General features: G+C 42.1%; 1 protein-coding gene across 3 annotated transcripts in view; it reads right to left on the reverse strand.

Annotated features, from left to right (window-relative positions):
• Window positions 1–22,206, reverse strand: part of SLC28A3 (solute carrier family 28 member 3) — an 81,103-nt gene that overhangs the window by 57,616 nt on the left and 1,281 nt on the right. For all 3 annotated transcript variants that reach the window (XM_085846113.1, XM_085846111.1, XM_085846112.1), the window contains exon 3: window positions 2,187–2,260. In XM_085846113.1, coding sequence (XP_085702239.1) covers window positions 2,187–2,260 — 74 coding nt within the window. The remainder of the gene's footprint in view (window positions 1–2,186; window positions 2,261–22,206) is intronic.

The following is a 22,206-nucleotide window of genomic DNA, read 5'->3' on the forward strand; positions in this document are numbered from 1 at the left end:
ACGTGAGCAGTGGCGGATTGATGTGACAGAGTGGTTGACGAGAGGAGGAGGCACGTGACCTCAAAAATTCCTCTCACTTGCATACATGTAAAAATCATGTAACCTTAAAATGGTGATATAAATTTGAGAATGTAATGTGTGTAGTTGTAGACGACATATGTTATATCGATGGGTAAGAGTCATGTTTTGCCCGTTTTTAGATCTGGCAACATTGAGCGTATAACGTCAGGAGAGCGGTTCCAAGATGGCGGCTCCCTTAGAAGCATGCACCGGGGAGAAGCAACGTTCTGTAAACTGTTTCTTGGCAAGTGAGGGTATGAATCCCAGTAAAATCCATCGCCGAATGAAAATGCAATATGGTGACGCATGTTTATCGCTGTAGCAGGTGTACGACTGGGACAGGAAGTTTAAAAGTAGAGTGTCCAGTGTGCCAGACGTTGTTCGCTCAGGCCGGCATCACACAGCCGCCACACCTGGTTGCAGCAGTCGAGCACCTGCTAATGAAAAAGCGTTGCATTATGCTGGATGAAGTGGTCTCTGAATTGAACATTAGCCACGGTTCAGCACACTATATCATTCACAACGTGCTGAGGTTCCACAAAGTGTCTGCAAGGTGGGTGCCTAGACAAGTCACACCAAAACTGAAAGAACGGCAAATGGACGCATGTGAAGAACTTCTGCGACGTTACGAAACAGAAGGCGATGCTTTCTTACAATGCGTAGTGACTGGGGGATGAAAGCTGGGTCCACCACTTTCAGCCAGAAATGAAGAGGGCAAGCAAAGAGTAGCACCATTCAAGTTCACCGAAGCCCAAAAAATTCCGCTGGAAAAGTTATGCTGACGCTCTTCTGGGATAGCCGGGGCCCACTTGTAGAGCATTACATGCCCAGAGGGACCACGGTCTCCAGTGCATCATGCTGTGACCTCCTTAAAAATAATCTGAAACGAGCAATCGGTTCAAAACGTCGTGGGCTACTCACGACTGGTGTTTTGCTGTGGCATGGCAATGCTCGGCCCCATACTGCGCGCAGTACAGCTGCAACAATCGAGGACATACATTTTGAGTGTCTTCCTCGTCCACTCTACTCGCCAGACCTCGCTCCTTCAGATTACCACATCTTTGGGCCACTTAAAGAGGCGCTTGGTGGAACCACTTTCTGATCCGACAAAATAGTCCAAGAGGCGGTGCTGAATGCCCACACAAGCAGCCAAAATATTTTTTTCTCGGCAGATCCAGGCCTTATTAAAGTGCTGGAAAAATGCATTGAACGCAATGGAGATTATGTTGAAAAATAACAGTTGTTACACACGAACATGCAATAAACAATTTGTGAAAAAAATACAAGGTTTGTTTAAGGTTACTTATTGACTGGCCCTCGTATATTATAAAAGGAGCCGTGTCTGTCTGTGTGTCTGTCTGTCGTGCTATAACTTGAGAACGCATTCACGGACTTAACCAGTGACGGTTGATTGAGGGAACTCCCAATAAGGTTTGTGAGTGGCACATCATGGGCACACGTGGAGAAACTGCAAATGCCAACTTGCTACGCTGGTTATCCCTGCATGGAGGCAGGAAGCCGTGTTTGTTCTTGCCCCATAGACTAGCTATCACAGCAAAGATTGGTATTCCCGTAAGCTAAGCGGTGTGTGAGTGAGTGAGTGAGTGAGTGAGTGAGTGAGTGAGAGAGAGAGAGAGAGAGAGAGAGAGAGAGAGAGAGAGAGAGAGAGAGAGAGAGAGAGAGAGAGAGAGAGAGAGAGAGAGAGAGAGAGAGAGAGAGAGAGAGAGAGAGAGAGAGAGAGAGAGAGAGAGAGAGAGAGAGAGAGAGAGAGAGAGAGAGAGAGAGAGAGAGAGAGAGAGAGAGAGAGAGAGAGAGAGAGAGAGAGAGAGAGAGAGAGAGAGAGAGAGAGAGAGAGAGAGAGAGAGAGAGAGAGAGAGAGAGAGAGAGAGAGAGAGAGAGAGAGAGAGAGAGAGAGAGAGAGAGAGAGAGAGAGAGAGAGAGAGAGAGAGAGAGAGAGAGAGAGAGAGAGAGAGAGAGAGAGAGAGAGAGAGAGAGAGAGAGAGAGAGAGAGAGAGAGAGAGAGAGAGAGAGAGAGAGAGAGAGAGAGAGAGAGAGAGAGAGAGAGAGAGAGAGAGAGAGAGAGAGAGAGAGAGAGAGAGAGAGAGAAAACGAAAACGAAAACGAACCTTTCAACAGCTCCCTGGTCCTCTTCTTCTTCTTCATCTTCATTGTTAGACTTGCCTTCTTCATTTTCATTTCCCTGTGGGGGTTAACACCGCGTGGTCAATGTTTAACAGAATCATACTAAAATACACCAATTATATGTACGTATGTATGTAATATTATGGACTAGCAAATACCAGACGTCGCTTCGTTGATGGGATTAAGGTGGGAGTAAAAAGGAGTGGAGGGAGAGGGAGTGGAGGAGACAGGAGGGAGGGGAGGGAGAGAGGGGGGAGGGGAGAGGGAGTGGAGGAGACAGGAGGGAGGGGAGCGAGGAGGGATGGGAGAGTAAGGAAGGAGGGGGGAGTGAGGAGAAGGTTGGGGAAGGGAAGGCAGCATGAGGGGAGGGCAACGGAAGGCAGCGTGAGGGGAAGGCAAGGTAAGGCAGTGTGAGGGGAGAGTCTGCCAGGACAAAACCACTGTCCGGACACATCCAGAGATAAACACCGTCTGGACACAACCACTGTCCAGACACGTTTCACGTTTAGAGATAACCACCGCCTGGACAAAGGCACCATCAGGATATGTCCGGAGATAACCACCGTCTGGATATGTGCAGAGATAACCACCATCCAGGAATAACCACCTTCCAGATATGTCAGGGAAGGCAGTGTGAGGGGAGGTTAAGGTAAGGCAGTGTAAGGAGATTCGTCTGGAGATAACTACCATCTGGACGATGGGTATATTAATGGGAGAGGGAAGAAAAAGAGGCGGGGCGAGGAGGTGTGGTCGAGTGAGGGGTGGGGGAAGGGAAGGCAGCGTGAAGGGAAGGGAAAGAAGTGTGAGGGGAAGGCAGCATGAGGGGAGGACAAGAGAAGGCAGCATGAGGGGAAGGCAAGGGAAGGCAGCATGAGTGGAGGGCAAGGGAAGGCAGTGTGAGGGGAGGGCAATGGAAGGCAGTGCAAGGGGAGGGTACGACTGGACACAACCACCATCCAGACATATCCGGAAATAACCACCATCTGGATTTGTGTGGAGATAACCAACATCTGACCCTCCAATCAACTGTGATTCACCTTCGTTTGTGGAAACAGACTGTGGTGAACCGGTTGAAATGGGGTAAATTTCCTGGTATCTGTGGCATCCATGCTGAACTTCTCAAGGCTGGAGGAAATGCTGTACTCATGTCATTGCATGCAGTTCTGTGCTCTCCCTGGAAAACAGGCATCATCCCAACTAACTGGAAGAGGGGCCTTGTTGTCCCTCTTTGGAAAGGGAAGGGTGATCGCCAGGACTGCAACAACTACCGAGGGGTGACGCTGCTCTCAGTGCCGGGCAAGATCTTTGCTCGGATAATTCTTGATCAGGTTTGCAACCATCTGCTTGACCACCAGCACCCTGAGCAGTCAGGCTTTACACCAAAGAGGTCAACGATTGACCGTATCCTTGCCCTTCGGGTCCTCACCGAACGCAGAGGAGAGTTTTGGCACAGGCTGCTTGCAGCCTATGTTGATCTCTGCAAAGCATTCGATTCAGTGAATCAGGATGCCCTCTGGAGGATTCTTGGTGTTCGTGGGGTGCCACCAAAACTGATCAATCTGATGCCTGAACTATACTCTGGTACTGAGAGTGCTGTGAGATGTGGTGGTACCATCTCTGACTTATTTCCAGTTGTTACTGGAGTTTGTCAAGGGTGTGTATTGGCCCCCACACTTTTCAGCGCTTGTATGGACTGGATTCTGAGGAGGATGTCGGAGAGATCAAGCTGTGGTGCATCGTTTGGGAATGTCAAGATCTCTGATCTTGATTTCACAGATGATGCAGTCATCTTTATGGAGAATCTGAATATCCTTTGGGGGCCCTCAAGGTGTTGAATGAGGAGTCGGAGCTGCTGGGATGACAGGTTTCCTGGGTCAAAACTAATATCCAGGCTTGCAGTGACATCTTGGATACTGCTATCTTGTCTGTACCTGTTTGTGGTGAGGATGTTGAGGTCACGGCGAGATTCACTTACCTTGGCAGTGATATTCATGTCACTGCTGGCTGTGAGCCAGAGGTCAATAGACATCTGGGTTGGGCCTGGGGAGTCATGGATTCGCTGGATCATGGAGTGTGGCATTGTTGGTACCTGTGCAGGAGGATGAAAGTCCGAGTTTTCAGGTCCTTGGTGCTTCCATTCTTGCTCTCTCACGGATGTGAGTCTTGGACTCTGATCAGGGATCGGAGACAGAGACTTTATTCCTTTGGTACCAGGTCTCTTCGGTGAATCCTTGGCTATTGCTGGTCGGACTTTGTGTCCAATGAGCGGCTGCTGAGAGAGACTCAAATGAGATTTGTCACCTGCATAGTCCGTGAGCATCATATGTGATATAACGTCAGATGTGTAGATCCGTGAACGTCAAATGTGTAGATCAGATATAATTATGAAGTTTCAAATTTTTCAGATAAGGATTTTGATTCAAACAATTATGGCTGGAATACCGCTTCACGAATGATGTCATCGTTATCAACCATGGAGAATTCATGACACATGCCGTTTCAATTTTATTTTATTGAGTGGTTTTGGAGAAAAAGATGTCCATTTTTTTTCAATTAGTCCAATATGGCTGCCATGCCATGTGATCCATAACGTATGAGTTGGCAATAAAATATTGTCCACGGAGAGTCCCCCCTCTTTATAGTTTCACATCGATCGGACAAGCTGTTACAGAGAAAAAAGAACATTGAAGCAAAAATATGTAGATATGGACACACACACACACACACACACACACACACACACACAAACACACACACACACACACACACACACACACACACACACACACACACACAGACACAGACGCACACGCACACACACACACACACACACACACACACACACAGACACAGACACAGACACAGACACAGACACAGACACAGACACAGACACAGACACAGACACAGACACAGACACAGACACAGACACAGACACACACACACAGACACACACACACACACACACACACATACACATACACATACACATACACATACACATACACATACACACACACACACACACACACACTGAGCAATGACTTTATTGAACTTTAATGATTAATTTAATGAGAGGATATGGATACACCCAAATATCCAATAAATGAACGTCCAAAGAAACAAGAAAGGTGACACATCCACTGTACATGGATGATATAAAACTCTGCACTAAATGAAGAAAAACTACTAGAACAACTGAAATTCGTGAAATTAGTAAAACTAGTACGTGCCCATAAAAAAAAATTATAAATAAATATTCAAACTGCGAGCAACAAACAACAACCAGGCCGTTTCTTCGCTTTTGCGTGCCCGTACGTGCGTGGCCCGAAAGTTTGCATATTATTCACGGTTACGATGATTCGCAATTTAGGTTTTAATGGCCAATTATTCAATTAGCGCCAACGTATTTTGCCTTTTCGCAATGTCATCGCAAGGAAAAACAAAAAGAGAAGAGAAGGGAGAAAAAAAATTACTTCCTGGTTCGGAGCACACCAGCTCACTCTGATGTTACCGAAATTTATGCATCGTCTAATATGAAAACGATCATAACTTGCGGCATTGTGTTTATCTATAAATGCGCATAACTAATCGAGAAATTATTAGAATACACGAAGTCATCACTCTCCGGAAGTCCGTACGTTGTAACCCGTAATGGGGAACGCGGCTGAGCTTCCCTTCCCCATCGGCCACGCCCACGCAACAACGTGTCTTGTCATTGGTTTGGTAAATAAATGGCCATAACTTGGGAAGCACTTGTCTGATTAATATCAAATCTTGAAAAGGCACATCCTCGGGTCCCCAGCAATATACCTGGCAAGTTTCAATTCGATCGGACCAGCGGTTGTCGAGAAACAGCGGTCTCACACACACACACACACACACACACACACACACACACACACACACACACACACACACACACACACACACACACACACACACACACACACACACACACACACACACACACACACACACACACACACACACACTGCTGGAATTATAGATAGATGATGACATCCAAATGGAATTTGGCCTCAATAAGTGTGCCAAGTGCACATTCATGCAAGGTAAACCAACAAATCGATCAACATAAAATCGACCTAGAAACAACAATGCAGGAGCTAGACAACAAAGCATCATACCTTCGAGTCGAAGAGGGCCACCAATTTGTCATAATAAATGCACAAAATAATTACCAAAGAAGACCGGCATAGAACGAGGCTGATCGTGAAAACATACCTCCCTCCAAGGAACAAAATCAATGCCATAAACCAACTAGCAGTGCCAGTATTCCAATACAGCTGCGGAAGAGTAAACTGACCATATCCGTAATTCAGAAAACAAGGAAACTTCTCACTATCCATAAAAATCTATGCATAACGAGAATGTACCTGCCGAGGAAAGAAGGAGGGGGTGGCCTAGTGAAGCTCAAGTGCACAGAGTGACGACTATAGGATGAGCAGAGTACATGAAAAGTTGAACAGACTACCAAATACAATTTGTACATACGAATAATCACAAGTGAGAAAAGGTATCGTATCTCTCTCTCACCTTGAAAAAAACTTCCAAAAACGGGTGCGAATAGAAAATGTCACGCACCAAATCGAAACAGCAACAAATACAGCCCCAACGATTGCAAAGAAGACAAAAGAATAACACAGGATGAAATATCAACAGATATATAGTGACAACTGGAAGAGAGACAAAAGAGCAGGGAAATATAAAAAAAAGAGTTCGACAGGTTGGGGGGGGGGGATAGACAAAGGATCACCGGAATGGCTAAGAAGAAGTCAGCTCAATTGGAACAGAGCACAAATCATTATAAATGCCCAAGACCAAGGATACTTCTACAAATGAGATGATCTGATTTTTTAAATGTTAATCGAACTCATTCACATTTTATCTGCATTTTTTAGCTTTTCACTTTGGAGTAATTTGTGAAGAGACGATATATTAAGTTTGATTTGAAAGCATCATGAAATAAGCTCAGGTGTCATCAAATGTGAAAACTTTGGAGGGGGTGAATACTTTTGCAAGCCACTGTAATACTCAGATACAAAAAGGAAAATAAGGCATTGCTAATTGAGATCTCAGTACACAGTGATTTGGGTCTAAATAATGCAGAAATGAAGAAAATGACCAAATATCAAGATCTCAAGAATGAAGTTAAAAGATCCTGGAAGCTGAAGAGTGCCGAAATTGTACCAGTGATAATTGGAGCAACGAGAATGAGAAAGAAGAATCTCACAAATATCCTACAAACCATCCCTGGGAACATTACCGCAAACGAACTACAGTTGGAGGCTATCTGGGTTCAGTGATGAACATTACTTTGTCTACAGCTCTGTCTAATGCAGCTTTGAGCTTGTCATCTGGAATGTTTGTGTGTTACATGAAAAAAATCACATTTTCAGAGATAGACATTTGCCTTATCTCTGTTGTTAATGTTGTGGATACTGTCAATTATAGGTTTGGATTTTATTCATTTTTGATTGCACTTTCGAGCCTCGTATGAGAGCGAACACACAGAAGGTATAAGGGTAGCAGGAGACAAGAGGGGCGGGAGAGAGAAGGAAAAAAACAGTCGGGAACAGAGACACGAGGAGATCTGTGGAAGGGAGGGGGATGGGGTGGGGTACATGGGGTAAACAAGATGGACACTACAGGGACTTTCAGGAAGGAAAGCAGGAAATTTGAAGGAGGTGGGTTTGGGGTGGATTAGCAGGGGTAGAAAAGATCGTGGTTTTGGATGGGGGAAGATAAGAAATGGTGGTGAACAGCTGTTTTGACGACCTGGAGGGAATATTGGGATTGAAGAGATTGTGGGAGTTTCTTCCAAAGGCAGGAAAAAAACAGGAATGAAACGGTGAAGGTGAGCAGTGATTCTTCATTTTGGTTGTTTTACCAGAAGGGGGTTGCTGGTGGGGACCGCTGAAGGGGTGACCGGAAATATGGGGGGGACATATCTCAAAGAGAGCGGGGGGGGGTGAGGCCAGAGAGGAGACGGTAGAAGACAGAAATATCAGAGACCTACCTGCAGTGAGAGAGTGAGAGACCCAAAGACTCAGCCTCATCGTGGGAGATACCAATGATTCTAAATGGCTTGGTTTCCACAGCGTGAAGCTGAGAAAGGTGAGAGGCAGGAGCATCATCCCAGAAGGGAGAGCAATACTCCATCAGGCTGAGGATGAAAGCTTAGTATGTGGTCAGTCAAACTTTGCACGACAGAGGATTCCCAGTCAGCAACTGGCTTTGGAGGCCAGAATTATCAATGATCCAGAATTTTTCAATACCACAATGAAACCTAACCTTTTTAGGTCATCTCTTCGAGCATGACCTAATAATATGGGTGTCGATGTCCTTCGATCCGTCCGTCCGTTCACAATGAAGTTGAAGTGGGAGATCTGGTCATTAGTGAGCCTGATAGAGGTCGATGAGATGTACACGATGGTATGACCTTCAAGGTCACCGAAGGTCAAGGTTAAGGTCACGAGGCCTTTGAAGTTGCGAAAATGACGATTTTCAAAATCTATCTCCTCCTACATTTCTCAAGCGATCTTGAATTTGATTGTGGCATATGAATGTATGGGACAATATCTAAATTTGATTGGGCCGGATTTTCGATATTCGCTTTCGTTTTCGCGTCACGTGACTTCAAAGTTTGAAAAAACTGCCCTACCTTCAGGAGGCTATATATTCTCTACTGGGCATGGCAAAAGTTAGTGAATGGTGTCATTGCATAGCAGCTGACCTTGTCTTTCATGTCCATTCGAAAGAATACCGATATCTTCGAATACGTACACGTCACGTGACTTTGAATTTTGTGAAAACTGCTTCATGTAGTTGCAAAATAACGATTTTCAAAATCTATCTCCTCCTACGTTTATTAAGTTATCTTCAATTTGATTGTGGCATATGAATCTATGGGACAATATCTAGATTTGGTCAGGCCAGATTTTCGATATTCACTTTCGTTTTCGCGTCACGTGACTTCAAAGTTGGCCAAAAATCCCTCCTGACCCGAGAACACTATACCCTAGTAACAGGAACTCATGCTTGTAAAGGTCGTTCTCGTGCTTGGTATTCGTTAACTCTCGGTTTGTGACTCCTATTATATAATCTGCCTGCCTGCCCGCCCGCGGCCCGCCTGCCTGCCCATAGCATAGCTTTTTAGGTACCCCCACTCATAGCCGAATGTCCCCACCAAATCGGCAAATCGCAATAGGCCTAGGTCATAGAAGCTGTCAGAATCGAAAAATATCGGATGGCATATCGTTATGTGTTTAATATACGTCAAAGTGCTGGAAAACAATTGAGAGATCTCCATTGTTTTCCAGCACTTTGATATACGCCATCCTTCTTTTGACACGAATATTGATCGGCGGCCGACACGACGGGACAGGTGTCCAGTCATATGAAGTTTTTACGGTGTTGTTGTGTTTTTGATATTTCCTGTATTTAGCACTGCTTCGTCAAATAATCGCCATGTGCGATTGCAATATTTCCGGTTTCCTTCCGCGTTTATCTTATGTCGTACACATATAAACATTATTCCTGCATATAGTGCACAGTCATCGATTGTCTTAGTCATCGGTTGGTCCAGTGGAGTCCACTGGAATATTCTGAACGGAACGAACAGAACTGTGGATAGTAAGAGTGAGTAGTGTGGTGTCGTCAGTGTTGTTGTTGCACTTTTTATAAGAGATTGGAAAACAAAAAGGCGAGGCCTATGTATCTACCCATCAAATCCACTGACTGACTGGTTTGTGTCGTAGTTGTCTGTCTGCCATTTGCTACTGTACCGACCTACTCTACTACATAGAGTGATAGTGATTATACCACCTACTTCTATGGACTCTTGGCCATCTATCTACTGGACATTATTTGACGGACTCGTTGGCATTAGTGCAGAGGAGAGTATAGTATATAAATTTGGTGATTGGTGTCCAGTAGACAGCTACAGCTGTGTGGTAAGTCAGGAAATAGACCCTATTCGGCTCTCGTTTGGAACACTGCAACACTTTTTTATTTTAACAGCCAGAATGTTTTGGTTTTACCTTGTAGAGAATTATTTTTTAGTACAGATCTCCGAGTTTCAGCAACTTTGAGCTAGTAATAGATGAGAAATTGACCAAAATTTAAGGCTGAAAATGCACTGCGCATGCTCAGATGTTCTGAACTCGGACGAGGAATAAGGTCTATTGGAGAGATTTTCTTGCATTTGCTATTTCCCGATTAATAAGGGTGTGCGGTTTGGTTATTTTTCTGTTCGGTTGGGGTGATTAGCTCAGTTCTTTGGTTCAGGTCAAACATCTCATCCCTCAAAATTGACCAATTCTACTGACTAGGACTAAGCAAGCTTCCACAGAATGCATGTTAGACACTCTACAATAACTGAAAGTAAATGATGACTATAGAGCAAATTAATCGGTGGGAAGGATGGGATGGTTAGGTAGGAAGGTAATGATGGGCAACGTGATGCTCAAGTTCACAGTCAAACTCCTTCCTACTGCTGCTACTGGACTCTTGTACATGTACAAACACAATTTTTTAAAACATCCCCCGAACAAAATCTTGGTTCAGAGTTTTCAAAACCTCGGTTTGGGTGTGCGAACTGAACTGAGTTTTTCAGTTAACCGCACACCCTTATTGACTACCTCCTGGTAGTCAGTCACTATGCAACTAACTAACTAACTCTTGTGGATAGGCCAAGCAAGCATGCATTGAATTTCACAGTTAGTATGTGTGTTATCGTATCTACAAGACATACAACACTTACACTTCTATTTAATGGTAGCAGCAGCAATCGTTGTGAATAGCTGAGGGCTTCTTGTGTTACCAATTATAAACTCATGTCATTTCCACATGATGGGAGTGTCACTGTATATGCATCAAGTTATAGCATAACCAGCAAGTTTTATCTTTCCTTGAGCTGTAATTGACAGGTAACCGTGAGTAATTTCTCTCCCGAAGAAAGCAATTGCCGTACCTCAGAATATGAGTTGCTCCATGCCTAGAATATGTTGCAGCATAGCTTATTTGTCACCGAAAATTCAGTGCGAAAGCCCAAACAGATTTTATCTCATGTATCAATGAGACGTAACCGTACCTGACATTAATATCGATTCCATTTGTTATTACGTGGAAGCACGTATCTTTGACAGTCAAAACTGAAAATATGTCATGCTCGAATATCGAACAGTCGAATAGATGTGCTAAATGCGCAATCTACATGAAATGTTTTTTGCAATTAGTCTAGTTTCTCGCAGAGATGACTGTCACTCCCGCACAGGTGTATTGTAATAGTAGTTTTTTTAAGCATTTATAAATTAGTCTCTTAATTCCTGGTTATACTACCTCACAATAGTTTCAAACTGCATTCTCTACTTGCAATGATGAACCTCATCTTACAAGGGTTTTTTTCTACATTTCTGGGATCCAGTAAATGAATTGTAACTTATGGTGCTTATCTGAGGCACACAAGAAATAGGACCACTGAACTTGCACCTTATTTGGGTCCTGGCCTAATGTTGCAACTGAAATTTGATAGCATTCTGACTGATGGGTCTGGAGAAGAAGGTTTTTGAAGGAATTTACGTGATTTTCCCAAACATTTACAAGGTCCTCCATTTTGACACACTTCTGGTCATGTGACCAGCATGACTTCTGCAATATAATTAACATCCCTTCCCTCGCCTAATGCTGCAATCCAAATGTGGTAGCATTTTGACTGGTGGATCGAGAGAAGAAGATTTTGGAAGGCATTTGCATGACCATTTTGACACACTTCTGGTCATGTGATTGGCATGACTGGTAATTTAACATCCCTACCATTGCCTAATGTTGCAACCCAAATTTGGTAACATTCTGACTGATCGATCAGAAGAAGATTTTGGAAGGAATTTGCGGGAACGCCATGTTGACACATTTCTGGTCATGTGATCAGCATGGCCTCTGAAATTTAACATCAGGTCCATGTCCTAATGTTATAACTCAAATTTAGTAACATTCTGACAGGTTGGTCTGGAGAAGAAGATTTTTGAAGGAATTTACATGATTTTCCCAAAAATTGACCAAGTCGGCCATTTTGATACATTTCTGGTCACGTGATCAGCAGGACTTCTGCAATTTAACAACCTTACACTGGCTTGATGTTGAGATGTAAATTTTGTTGCATTCTGAATGGTGGGTCTGGAAAAGAAGATTTTGGAAGGAATTTGCACGACCGCCATTTTGACACACTTCTGGTCATGTGATCGGCATGGCCTCCAAAATTCACCATCAGGACCCTGTCCTAATGTTGTAACCCAAATTTGGCAACATTCTGGCTGGTGGGTCTGGAGAAGAAGATTTCTGAAGGAATTTATGTGATTTTCCCAAAAATTGACTGTCGGCCATTTTGACACATGTCCGGTAATGTAATTGGCATGACCTCCGCAATTTAACATCCCTACCTTCACCTAATGTAACCCAATTTTGGTAGCATTCTGACTGGTGGATCTGGAGAATAAATTTTTTAAAGAAATTTACTTAGCCATTTTGACATATTTAAAGTCATGTGACCGGAATAAACTTTGCAATTCCTGTTATGAGCCAGGTGAGGAACATTGATGCCAAATTTCAGCCGGATTGGCCCAGTAGTTTGGCCGGAGAAGTCGAAATAGGAGAAATGGACAGACGGATGGTGTGCGATCACAATACCTTATCTGGAATTTAAATTCCAGATAAGCTAAAAATGTCAGGGAACCTCACATGATGACATTGCCTTGTTGAAAAGAAGCATGAAGCAAATTTCTTAAATTACCTTTTTAAGAGGGTTGATTCCATTACCTGAATGGTTTAATTCGCTTGGAAAGTAATTTCCTGGGTCGGGGAACTTGCAGGGTCTTGGGATTAGGCAGTGGAAATTGCAGGGTTGTGGATGCATGCTGGGATTGTGAACTTATGCTGTGCATGACAATTTCCTCGATTTTTTTTCGTTCCATCCAATGGTCTCTGTTACTCCTTTTCAGGTAATTTTTCTCCATTAACTTGTATAAACAATGCTTCGATGATAATGATGTAATTGTTCCCGCTAATAGCTGGCAAGTTTTCATATATTTTGCCTGATTGAAGTTATCGTGACAAAGAGTAGGCCATGATGGAGCCATTTGCAAATTATGTGCAGTACTGTAATGTTACATTTCTTATTGTTTAACGAAATGTCATGAAGCAACGTCAACACAAGATTCTTGTCGGACAAACTTTATTCCTTTTGGACTCCATTCCAATTTGTGTTCTTGCTTGTACATTGTTTTGTCGTGTGCAAAAAAGTTTTTATGCCATAATATGGACTTTGGGTTTGGGGAGCGAAAATTGCCGGGTTTTAGATACATGCTGGGACCGTGCACGTGTGCTGTGTGTGATGATCGCCTCCATTTTTTCCATTCCGTCAAATGGTTTCTGTTACTCCTTTTCAGAAATAAAGTGATTTACCAACTATTCAGTTTGTGCCAGTGAGTTGGGAGTGTTACATTTGGTGCCAAAACCTGGGATGGCGTCCCCCATGGATAGAATGTAAATAGAGATTAGCATACTATTACCAAGCATGCCAGTGGACAATTTGAAGCAAATCTGTGTTGCCTTGCACCCAATAACGGAGGAAGCAGCAGGTACCAAAAGCAGGATGAATTTCATTTGCTGGAGAGCAATACCTCACCTCTGGAAGATGAAACTGAAGATGGAAGTCAGGAGGTTCTGGTGAACATTATTGAAAGGGTGAATTCTTATCTTCCTGGAAGCATCACTAGTAGCAGTGAGACTCGTGAGGAACAGGAACAGATAACACCAATGTCGTCTGATTCCAATATATCACCCAACCCCCATAGCCAAGTTGCCTCAGTATCTAAGCGACACTTTAAGATATCAGGCCAAGTTGTCTTACCAGGGCAGAAGGAGGGATTACCATTCATGAGTTTGATTCATTAGATAGAAGCTCGTCTGAAGAAAGGGTACAGTGAGGAAGAGGTTGTAGAGGTTGTCATAAAACCAGTGCAACCTAATTTGACAGTGAGAAGTTTCCTGGAAAGCTGCCTTTCTTTGACTTTGCCAAATCTGAGACAAATTCTGAGATTTCTTTATCACGAGAAAGATACCACTGAACTTTATCAGTTACTGAGTTCTGCGATGCAAGGAACTAAAGAAATCTCACAGGATTTTCTTATCTGAGTCTTTTAACTGAGACGATGTGTAGTATTTGCTTCCAAAGAAGCAGGTTCCCAAATAAAATATGATCCTGGATGAGTGCAGACAATGAATGATGCTCCATGCCCTTCAATCTGGGCTAATTGTAGTGTTTCGATTATCGGGCAGAGCTGAAAACTGAACTGAAAGATGTACATATTATGGATCAGGAGCTTATCGAGAAGGTGAACTATACAGCACGATAAGAGGAAGAGAGGTTTTCCAAATTAGGAAGCAGGCAGAGATCCAAAGGCAAAGCTGCATGTGCCATGATTTAAGAAGAACACATTGATAATCTTGGTATTCCTCAGCCTGAACAAACCCCATAACCAAACATCAGCAGAAAACCAACACAGTAAAAGATGACATTGCTGCAATCAAGAAAGACTTGGGGACTGTGAAGCAGTTAGAAGCAGATAAAGCGAGTATTAAGGAGTCACTGGCAGCAAATCACCAGTCTGAAGGTATAGGAGGGGTCTGTCCATGATTTTTAACCGATGGTTGCCCCCATCACCAAATAAATGGCACTAGAGAGCCCCGTCGCTATAGTTGAAATTGTGTCATCTACCCACTATCGAAGAAACTGTCTCAGTAATCGATTCAAACCACCAGTATTCGGAAATGGCAAGCAGGCAATGGGGCAGGGCTAACCATAGCCAGTAGTAAATATCACAGTAGCCTCACCAGTAATTTTATTTTAAAGTATATCTCTTAAACCTGTCTCGACACTGCTGGAAGAAATAAGGTGGCTAAATTAGTTGGTGAAAGGTGCATATTGACCTGTAAACTGAATGACGTTGAGGTCCAGGCCCTTTGAGATATTGGTTCCCAAGTAAGCTCAGCAAGCAGAGACTGGTGACAAGATAACATGCCAGACACTATTGTTAAACAAGTGGAACAAATCCTATAGGATGGATTGCAATTAAAGGCTGAAAATTCCATTTGAACGATGACACTTAAAAATGGTGGAAAGGAAGAATCAATTTTAGTCTCTGTTTTTGGTCAGGAAGGGAATGGTGACAGATTAAAAAAAGAAAAAAAAAAAAACATCCCGATAAAAAACACCCCCACGCATTAACTGGGGACATAATGTTCCTATGTAGCAGGTCTGGATGTACTCAGTCCAGAACTGGAGGAGTATCGTGAACAAACAAACACACAAACACCCATCTATGAATTAGAGTGAGGATGTATGTATCATTCATTCTTAAATTTAATCTGATTGGGTAAGCAATTCTTAATTCTTTAATCCAGAAAGGTCCTCTATGCTTCTGTAATTGTGTGATTGTTTTATCTTCCATCCCATCCTTTTTTCGGCCATTACCGCTTATCTTTTCTACAACTGAACAATGAAGCTCATATTTTTTACAATAAAGTGACGAATGTGTAGCAGACAACCAGTAGTTTAACCTGGGTTTTTTGTGCCGCTCTTGTGTGCATTCATTCTTAAATGACATCTCTACATTGTTTCACCAACATACTGCATGGCACATTTGCTACAAGTCAATTAGTAAACGATGTTTGAGGTTTTACATGCAATTCATTCTTTGGTTTGTGTTAACTTGTAAGATATAGCCAGTCATTACTGTTCAATCTATATATTAATACGGAAGGACCAATTTTGTGCTCCTCCTAGCGGTCACATCACATTTTTCTCAGTGCTGTGACCTGAGAAGTTTTGACACGGTGTTTGTACGTCAAAGTAGACACGTGCACAAATCAGGGGACTTCTTCACAAGGAGTAGTGTACACCAAAAATGTCGTGTACAAGGACGTTTTGTAGGCCTCATCAGGTAAGGCCATGGAGTACATCGACTGGGATCCGGCTCTTATGAGAGCCGCCACTGGTTGTCATATTGGGCTCATGGAACGGAATCCGTCTGTGACGGGGTTTCGGCAAGTTAATAATATTGTTTGTGGCAAATATAGAACAAGTTTTGCAATTTAAAATCCCACAATTGCACACTTTGCATTCAGATAAGTGTTCCCCATTGGCTAACCCAAAATGGCCACCTACTACAGCCAGGATATTTGAGTTACCTACAGCATTACCTTGTCGAGGAACACAAATCCTCTGAGGATGGTTAGTCCCCAGGGAGGCTAGTTCAGCTGGGGACTGCCCTGTTTCACCTTTCATTTTGTTTTGTTGCATCATTTTCATAGTTTGATCACAAATATATAAGACTCAAATAAATACATAAGAACCAAATAAATATAGCCTATAAGGAACAGTAAAGTGGATTTTCCACCAAAAGATAATGAGAAATCAGCGACACACACACACACACACACACACACACACACACACACACACACACACACACACACACACACACACACACACACACACACACACACACACACACACACACACACACACACACACACTGCAATAATTTCACTACCCCCCTTCAGGGCAAGGCTAAATAAGCCTTTATGGTCTCCATCGGTCCGGATAATTCCAGTCCGAATTCAGTGAGTCGTGTAGTGACTGCGTACGTCCCCAACTGCAGAAAATCCCAGCCGGATCCTCGAGCCAAAAGTCACGTTACCATGCTGATTGGAATCTCAGTGCTGAGTGAGAGATGTTCCGGGGCAAACAAGAGACGGATATTATTGTCTGGCTGAGCCACCAGAGTCCGGTGTCACCAGTCCCTCAGCAGTTCATGACCGAACAAATCACTATCTCAAGCAGATTCCACCAGAGCTGCCATGAGCAAGCAGGATGAGTTGAGGCCAGGTACAGTTCAACAGGTAGATTTATGTATGGTGTAAGAAAGCAAGTACTTATAACAGCGATCACATTCACGAACTAGAACAGCACTTGGTAGAGCACATACCTCTGCTAGGCTCAACAGTTTACATTTTGTAGCCCACTGATAGGCCGGATCTGGATCCGGACCTGAACCAAAATCTAATCTGCTTGTTATTGTTACCTACCCAACTCATCCACCAATTTTTTTTAATTTTTAAAACTTTTTTTTCAATATATATACAATGCCAAGGCTCGTATAAGATCTAAAATTTTGTCGTAACTCGTCCACAACTTTTTGTAATATCATGCCATGTATCAATTTTAGCCCCATCTCATGATGGTGAAGATTTAATTAAAATATTAAATAAATTCTCCTATCAGGATCCGAATCTTCATTGAAATTGAAACATTTCTTCTTTGTCACACACCCAAGCTGTCCACCAAGTTTCTTCCAAATTTGTACATAACTTTTTGAGCTATCGTGCATTTATTGTTTTTGGCCCTATCTCTCAATGGTGAAAAATCACAAATAATTCTAGAATCTGGATCCAGATCTTCATCAAAATCTAATCAATTAGTCCGTTTCACACACCAAACCTGCCCACAAAATTTCTCTCCGAATCCATACACAACTTTTTTGAGATATCCTGCACAGGGAAAAACAAGTAAATAAACAGACAAACAGACAGACAGTTGTGAAAACATAACCTCCATCCACATTCGGTGGCAGAGGTAATAAAAGCTATAACCCTAATCTTACCACTACCGATTACATGCGCCATGGAACAGATCATCAGCGGTACACAGGTCCATATTTAACTATGACTTTGGCCTCAGACACATACAAATGTAGACACGGTAGTCACAACTAGCTCAAACCCATACATTCCAAAATTACGTAATTAATAGACGTATGTGTAGTCATGATGCAACTCACATTTCAACAGTACGTAGTTAATAGACATCTTGTAACATGGCTTCATGAACGGTTTCACTGACAGCTTTATGGATGGACCGACGGCTTCACAGATGTACAGCTTCATGGATCGTGATATATATATATATATATATATATATATATATATATATATATATATATATATATATATATATATATATATACATATATATATATATATATATATATATATATATATATATATATATATATATATATATACATAGTACATATGATATCTATTGAGATGAGTCGTCTTGTTAAACGTGACCCAAGGAGGCGGTGGTTGAAACACTTGAAAGCAGACAGAGTAAGATTGTATTGTGTGAAACATCCCATGTCAGGAGATATTAGACAGAGGACTTGGGATCAAAGGCACAATAGAAAGTGCTACACACTTTCCGTGGGACATAACATGGTCCATTTGGCACTTGGCAAGAGTGGAAAGTAAGGAAGAAAAAAAAAAAACAGAAGGAAGATTTCTAAAGGATTACTTCCGGAAGTCAGCCAGGACTAAGTCATGGGCCGTGACTGGAGTAGCTAAGTTATCTGTGACTGCAATGCATGCAATACATTGTGAAGAAGAAAAATAAGCCTTCTATACTGTGCTACAGGCATATTGTATGAGGAAACTTGTACACACATATGATGTGGACATTTAGCCAATAACGACTGTGCCGTATCCATATCCCATTATTCATAACTGTGAAATTAATAATCCAACCCCATTCTTGACATTAACTTAGTGTACTCGGATGTATCATGTCCACATGTCTTTTATATTTAACTTGCGTATCCCATTTACCTTATATGATGATAATTTAGACACGACACCAACACACTATGGCCTACTATTTTTGGAAAGATACCGAGGGATTTCTCACATCCCCAAACTAAATAAGGACGTGACAGCAGGATTTATATTTACGCCCTGAAGCGAATGATGTTATGCTCTGAGACGCAACACCCTATAACATAACTGCAACAAGATGGCATCCTACTCCACTGCACAAGGTGGCAAGAAAACCAATCCAAAACCAAACAGCTCACATGAGTTGAGCACCCAACCAACTGAGTTGCCATGCTGGGCCTTAGTTTTCAGCAACCTTGCAAGTACCAACTGACCTCAACTCTGAGGATCAGGTCACAATCAAGATGTGTTGTGCTCAAAGGGCATTCCTTAAAATATACTGGGTGGTTATGACGGAAATGTGATGAGAACATGGTTTGTAGTTTGCAAATTGAATGGCAGCGAAGGATTGGATTATAACTTTCTGCCTGGGTGTGTCCATGCAATTTAAACATACAAGTGAAGTTACAAGTCCTCCTATAAGAATAAGACATCAGGTTTTACAAAGTACAATTCTTACAGTGGCCCAGTTTTTGCTTGCTGCTCAACCTCCCGGAATACTTTAATACTTTATATGGATGAGGCTGCTGACCACAGTTGCCTATTTAAGATTTAATTTCAAGAAAACTTGTTTTGAACATTGAGTGAAAAGTATCATTTAACATAAAAAACCGAAAGGAAGACAAAAAAAAAAAAATCACATCGCAGATAGGTAGGTGGTCTTTCTTTCTTCTCCCACCTCCTTTCTGGTTTTGCACCCTCTGCTCTTTCTGTGCTTCCCCCTACCCCAGGTTTCTCCAGGGCACACACAGTCCACCATCAACCCCCTTCTGGTGAAACTACCGAAATCCAGGATCGCTGCTTACTTCGACTCATTCGTTCCTATTTTTTCCCACCTGTGGAACCAACTTCCATAATTTATTCGATCTCATTCTTCCCTCCATGGCTTAAAGACAGCTGTTCACTACCATCTCAGATCTTCCAAAATCTCGTCCAAAACCATGATCCTTTCTACCTTCACTTAAACCCCGCTCTTCACAAGCTCACTGCCCTCCAAGTTTCCAGTTTTTCATTCTTGAGCATCTGCTTCTGTATCCATCTTGTCCACCCCCTGTGTCCTCTCCTAGCCATCATTCTTCCCCACATCCCTTATTTCTCCAAGTACTCCCTCCATTTTCTCCCTCATCCTGCTGTTGGTGTGTTTCTCCCCTCTCTTTCTACTCTTCTTTCTACTCTTTCTACTGTTCAATTTGTTATGTTACATCCTGATCTGTTGTATGTTGCAGCTCCTCCACGAGCCTCGACATTGTCTACAAAATGTTCACTCATTCATCATCTCTCACGATGACAAAGGAGAACGAACAAAAGATTATTACCTCCACCACTGAAGGTGGAAGGAGGTTATGTTTTCACCCCTGTTTGTCTGTTTGATTGTTTGATTGTTTGATTGTGTGCAGGATATCTCAAAAAGTTGTGGAAAGATTGAGATGAAACTAGGTGGACATGTTGGCTGTGTGATAAGGATGAATTGATTCGATTTTGGTGAAGATCCAGATCTAGATACGAGAGTTTTTTTAATTGTTAAAGTGATTCTTCATCTTTAAGAGATGGAGTCAAAAGTAGTATGATATTTAACCTCTGCCATCGATGATGGGTGGAGGTTACTGTTTTCACCCCTTTCTGTTTGTTTGTTTGTTTGTTTGTGAACAGTATTATGGAAAAAGTCCTCGACGGATTTCGACGAAACTTGGTGTGGGTGGGGGGGGGGGTGTTAGGTCTGGTCCAAGGATCATGCCACTACATTTTGGACTTGGTCCAAAATCCAATATGGTCGCTATGGTGGCCAATTTGAAAAAATATTAGAATTTTTTTTTTTTTTGCATTTCTACATGTTTTAAGTGATTTCCACCCCCCCCCCCCCCCCAAAAAAAAAATTTAGAGAGAAAAATTTTTGCAACTTTTTTTCAACAAAATTTCGATTTCTTTTTTTTTTTTGCATTTCTACATGTTTTAAGTAATTTCCAACCCCCCCCCCCCAAAAAAAAATTGTTAGAGAAAAAAAAATTAGCAAATTTTTTTCAACAAAATTTCGATTTTTTTTTTTTTGCATTTCTACATGTTATAAGTAATTTCCAACCCCCCCCCCCAAAAAAAAAATTGTTAGAGAAAAAAAATTAGCAAATTTTTTTCAACAAAATTTCGATTTTTTTTGCATTTCTACATGTTATAAGTAATTTCCAACAAAAAAAACATGCCAAAATTATAATTGCGGCTGATTTTGGAACTTCAGGTGGATATACCCACGTAAAATCAATTTCTGTCTCAAGGAATCTAGTTATGACGAATGAATTGAGTATGTGAAAGTTAAAAGTAAAAGGGAAAGTTGCAAACTATAACTCTGGTGAGTACTATTGACGTCAAATTGAATGAATAGGATATCAAGTTCACTTGAGTGACCTAGCAGTATTGGCGGTGGAGGTTTTGCACTCTACCGAGTGCTCCCCCTCTAGTTTTAAAATGTGATGGTTCTGATATGTTCTACTGCATCAGGCATTGCGTGGCAGAGGTATGCGCTCTTCAGAGTGCCTTTCTAGTTTGCAGCTGTTTTTATTTTGAGAATAAGGCACAAGAGAGCGTTTATCTTCACTCTTACTCAGACAAGTTTAGACAATTAATGTTGAACTTGCTGAATCAGCTCGATGACCCAGTAGGATCTAAAATCGCTGCAAATTAGAGGTGCAGGGGAGGGAGAGTGAAATACCTGTCTTGCGTAATAAACTTGCTTCGGGCTAGTTCTGTCAACAAAAGTAAAGTTAGAATCGTACAAATATGTGTCACCCACACCCTATAATGGCTGAACTAAAGTGCTTGTAGTTTATTAATCCCATAAAAAAAAAGCTGATGAAAAAACTGCACCACTGCATACTATATCTCCTCGGGGAAATGTTATTTGTGAAAACAAAGCATTTGTGCCTGATATACTTGTTATACTTACTTTGATTCAATAAACTGGTTTCCTTACAACAGTGTTGTTCAGGTACAGCACAAACTCCTTAATCGCTATCTGTTCAATGTACTCTGTGCTTGTGATCTTAAAGTCCATTTTCGCAATGGTAGAAATGCTTTGTTGTCCTTATATAGAAACGGTGAGATATTCCTTACCCAAAAGCATTTCTAGAATACACTGTAAACACTGAGACTCTGTTAAAGCCGAAC

This window comes from Eptatretus burgeri, chromosome 11 (assembly GCF_056783735.1).
Source record: "Eptatretus burgeri isolate ZD-2024b chromosome 11, Ebu_testis_v1, whole genome shotgun sequence".
NCBI classification, from domain to species: domain Eukaryota; kingdom Metazoa; phylum Chordata; class Myxini; order Myxiniformes; family Myxinidae; genus Eptatretus; species Eptatretus burgeri.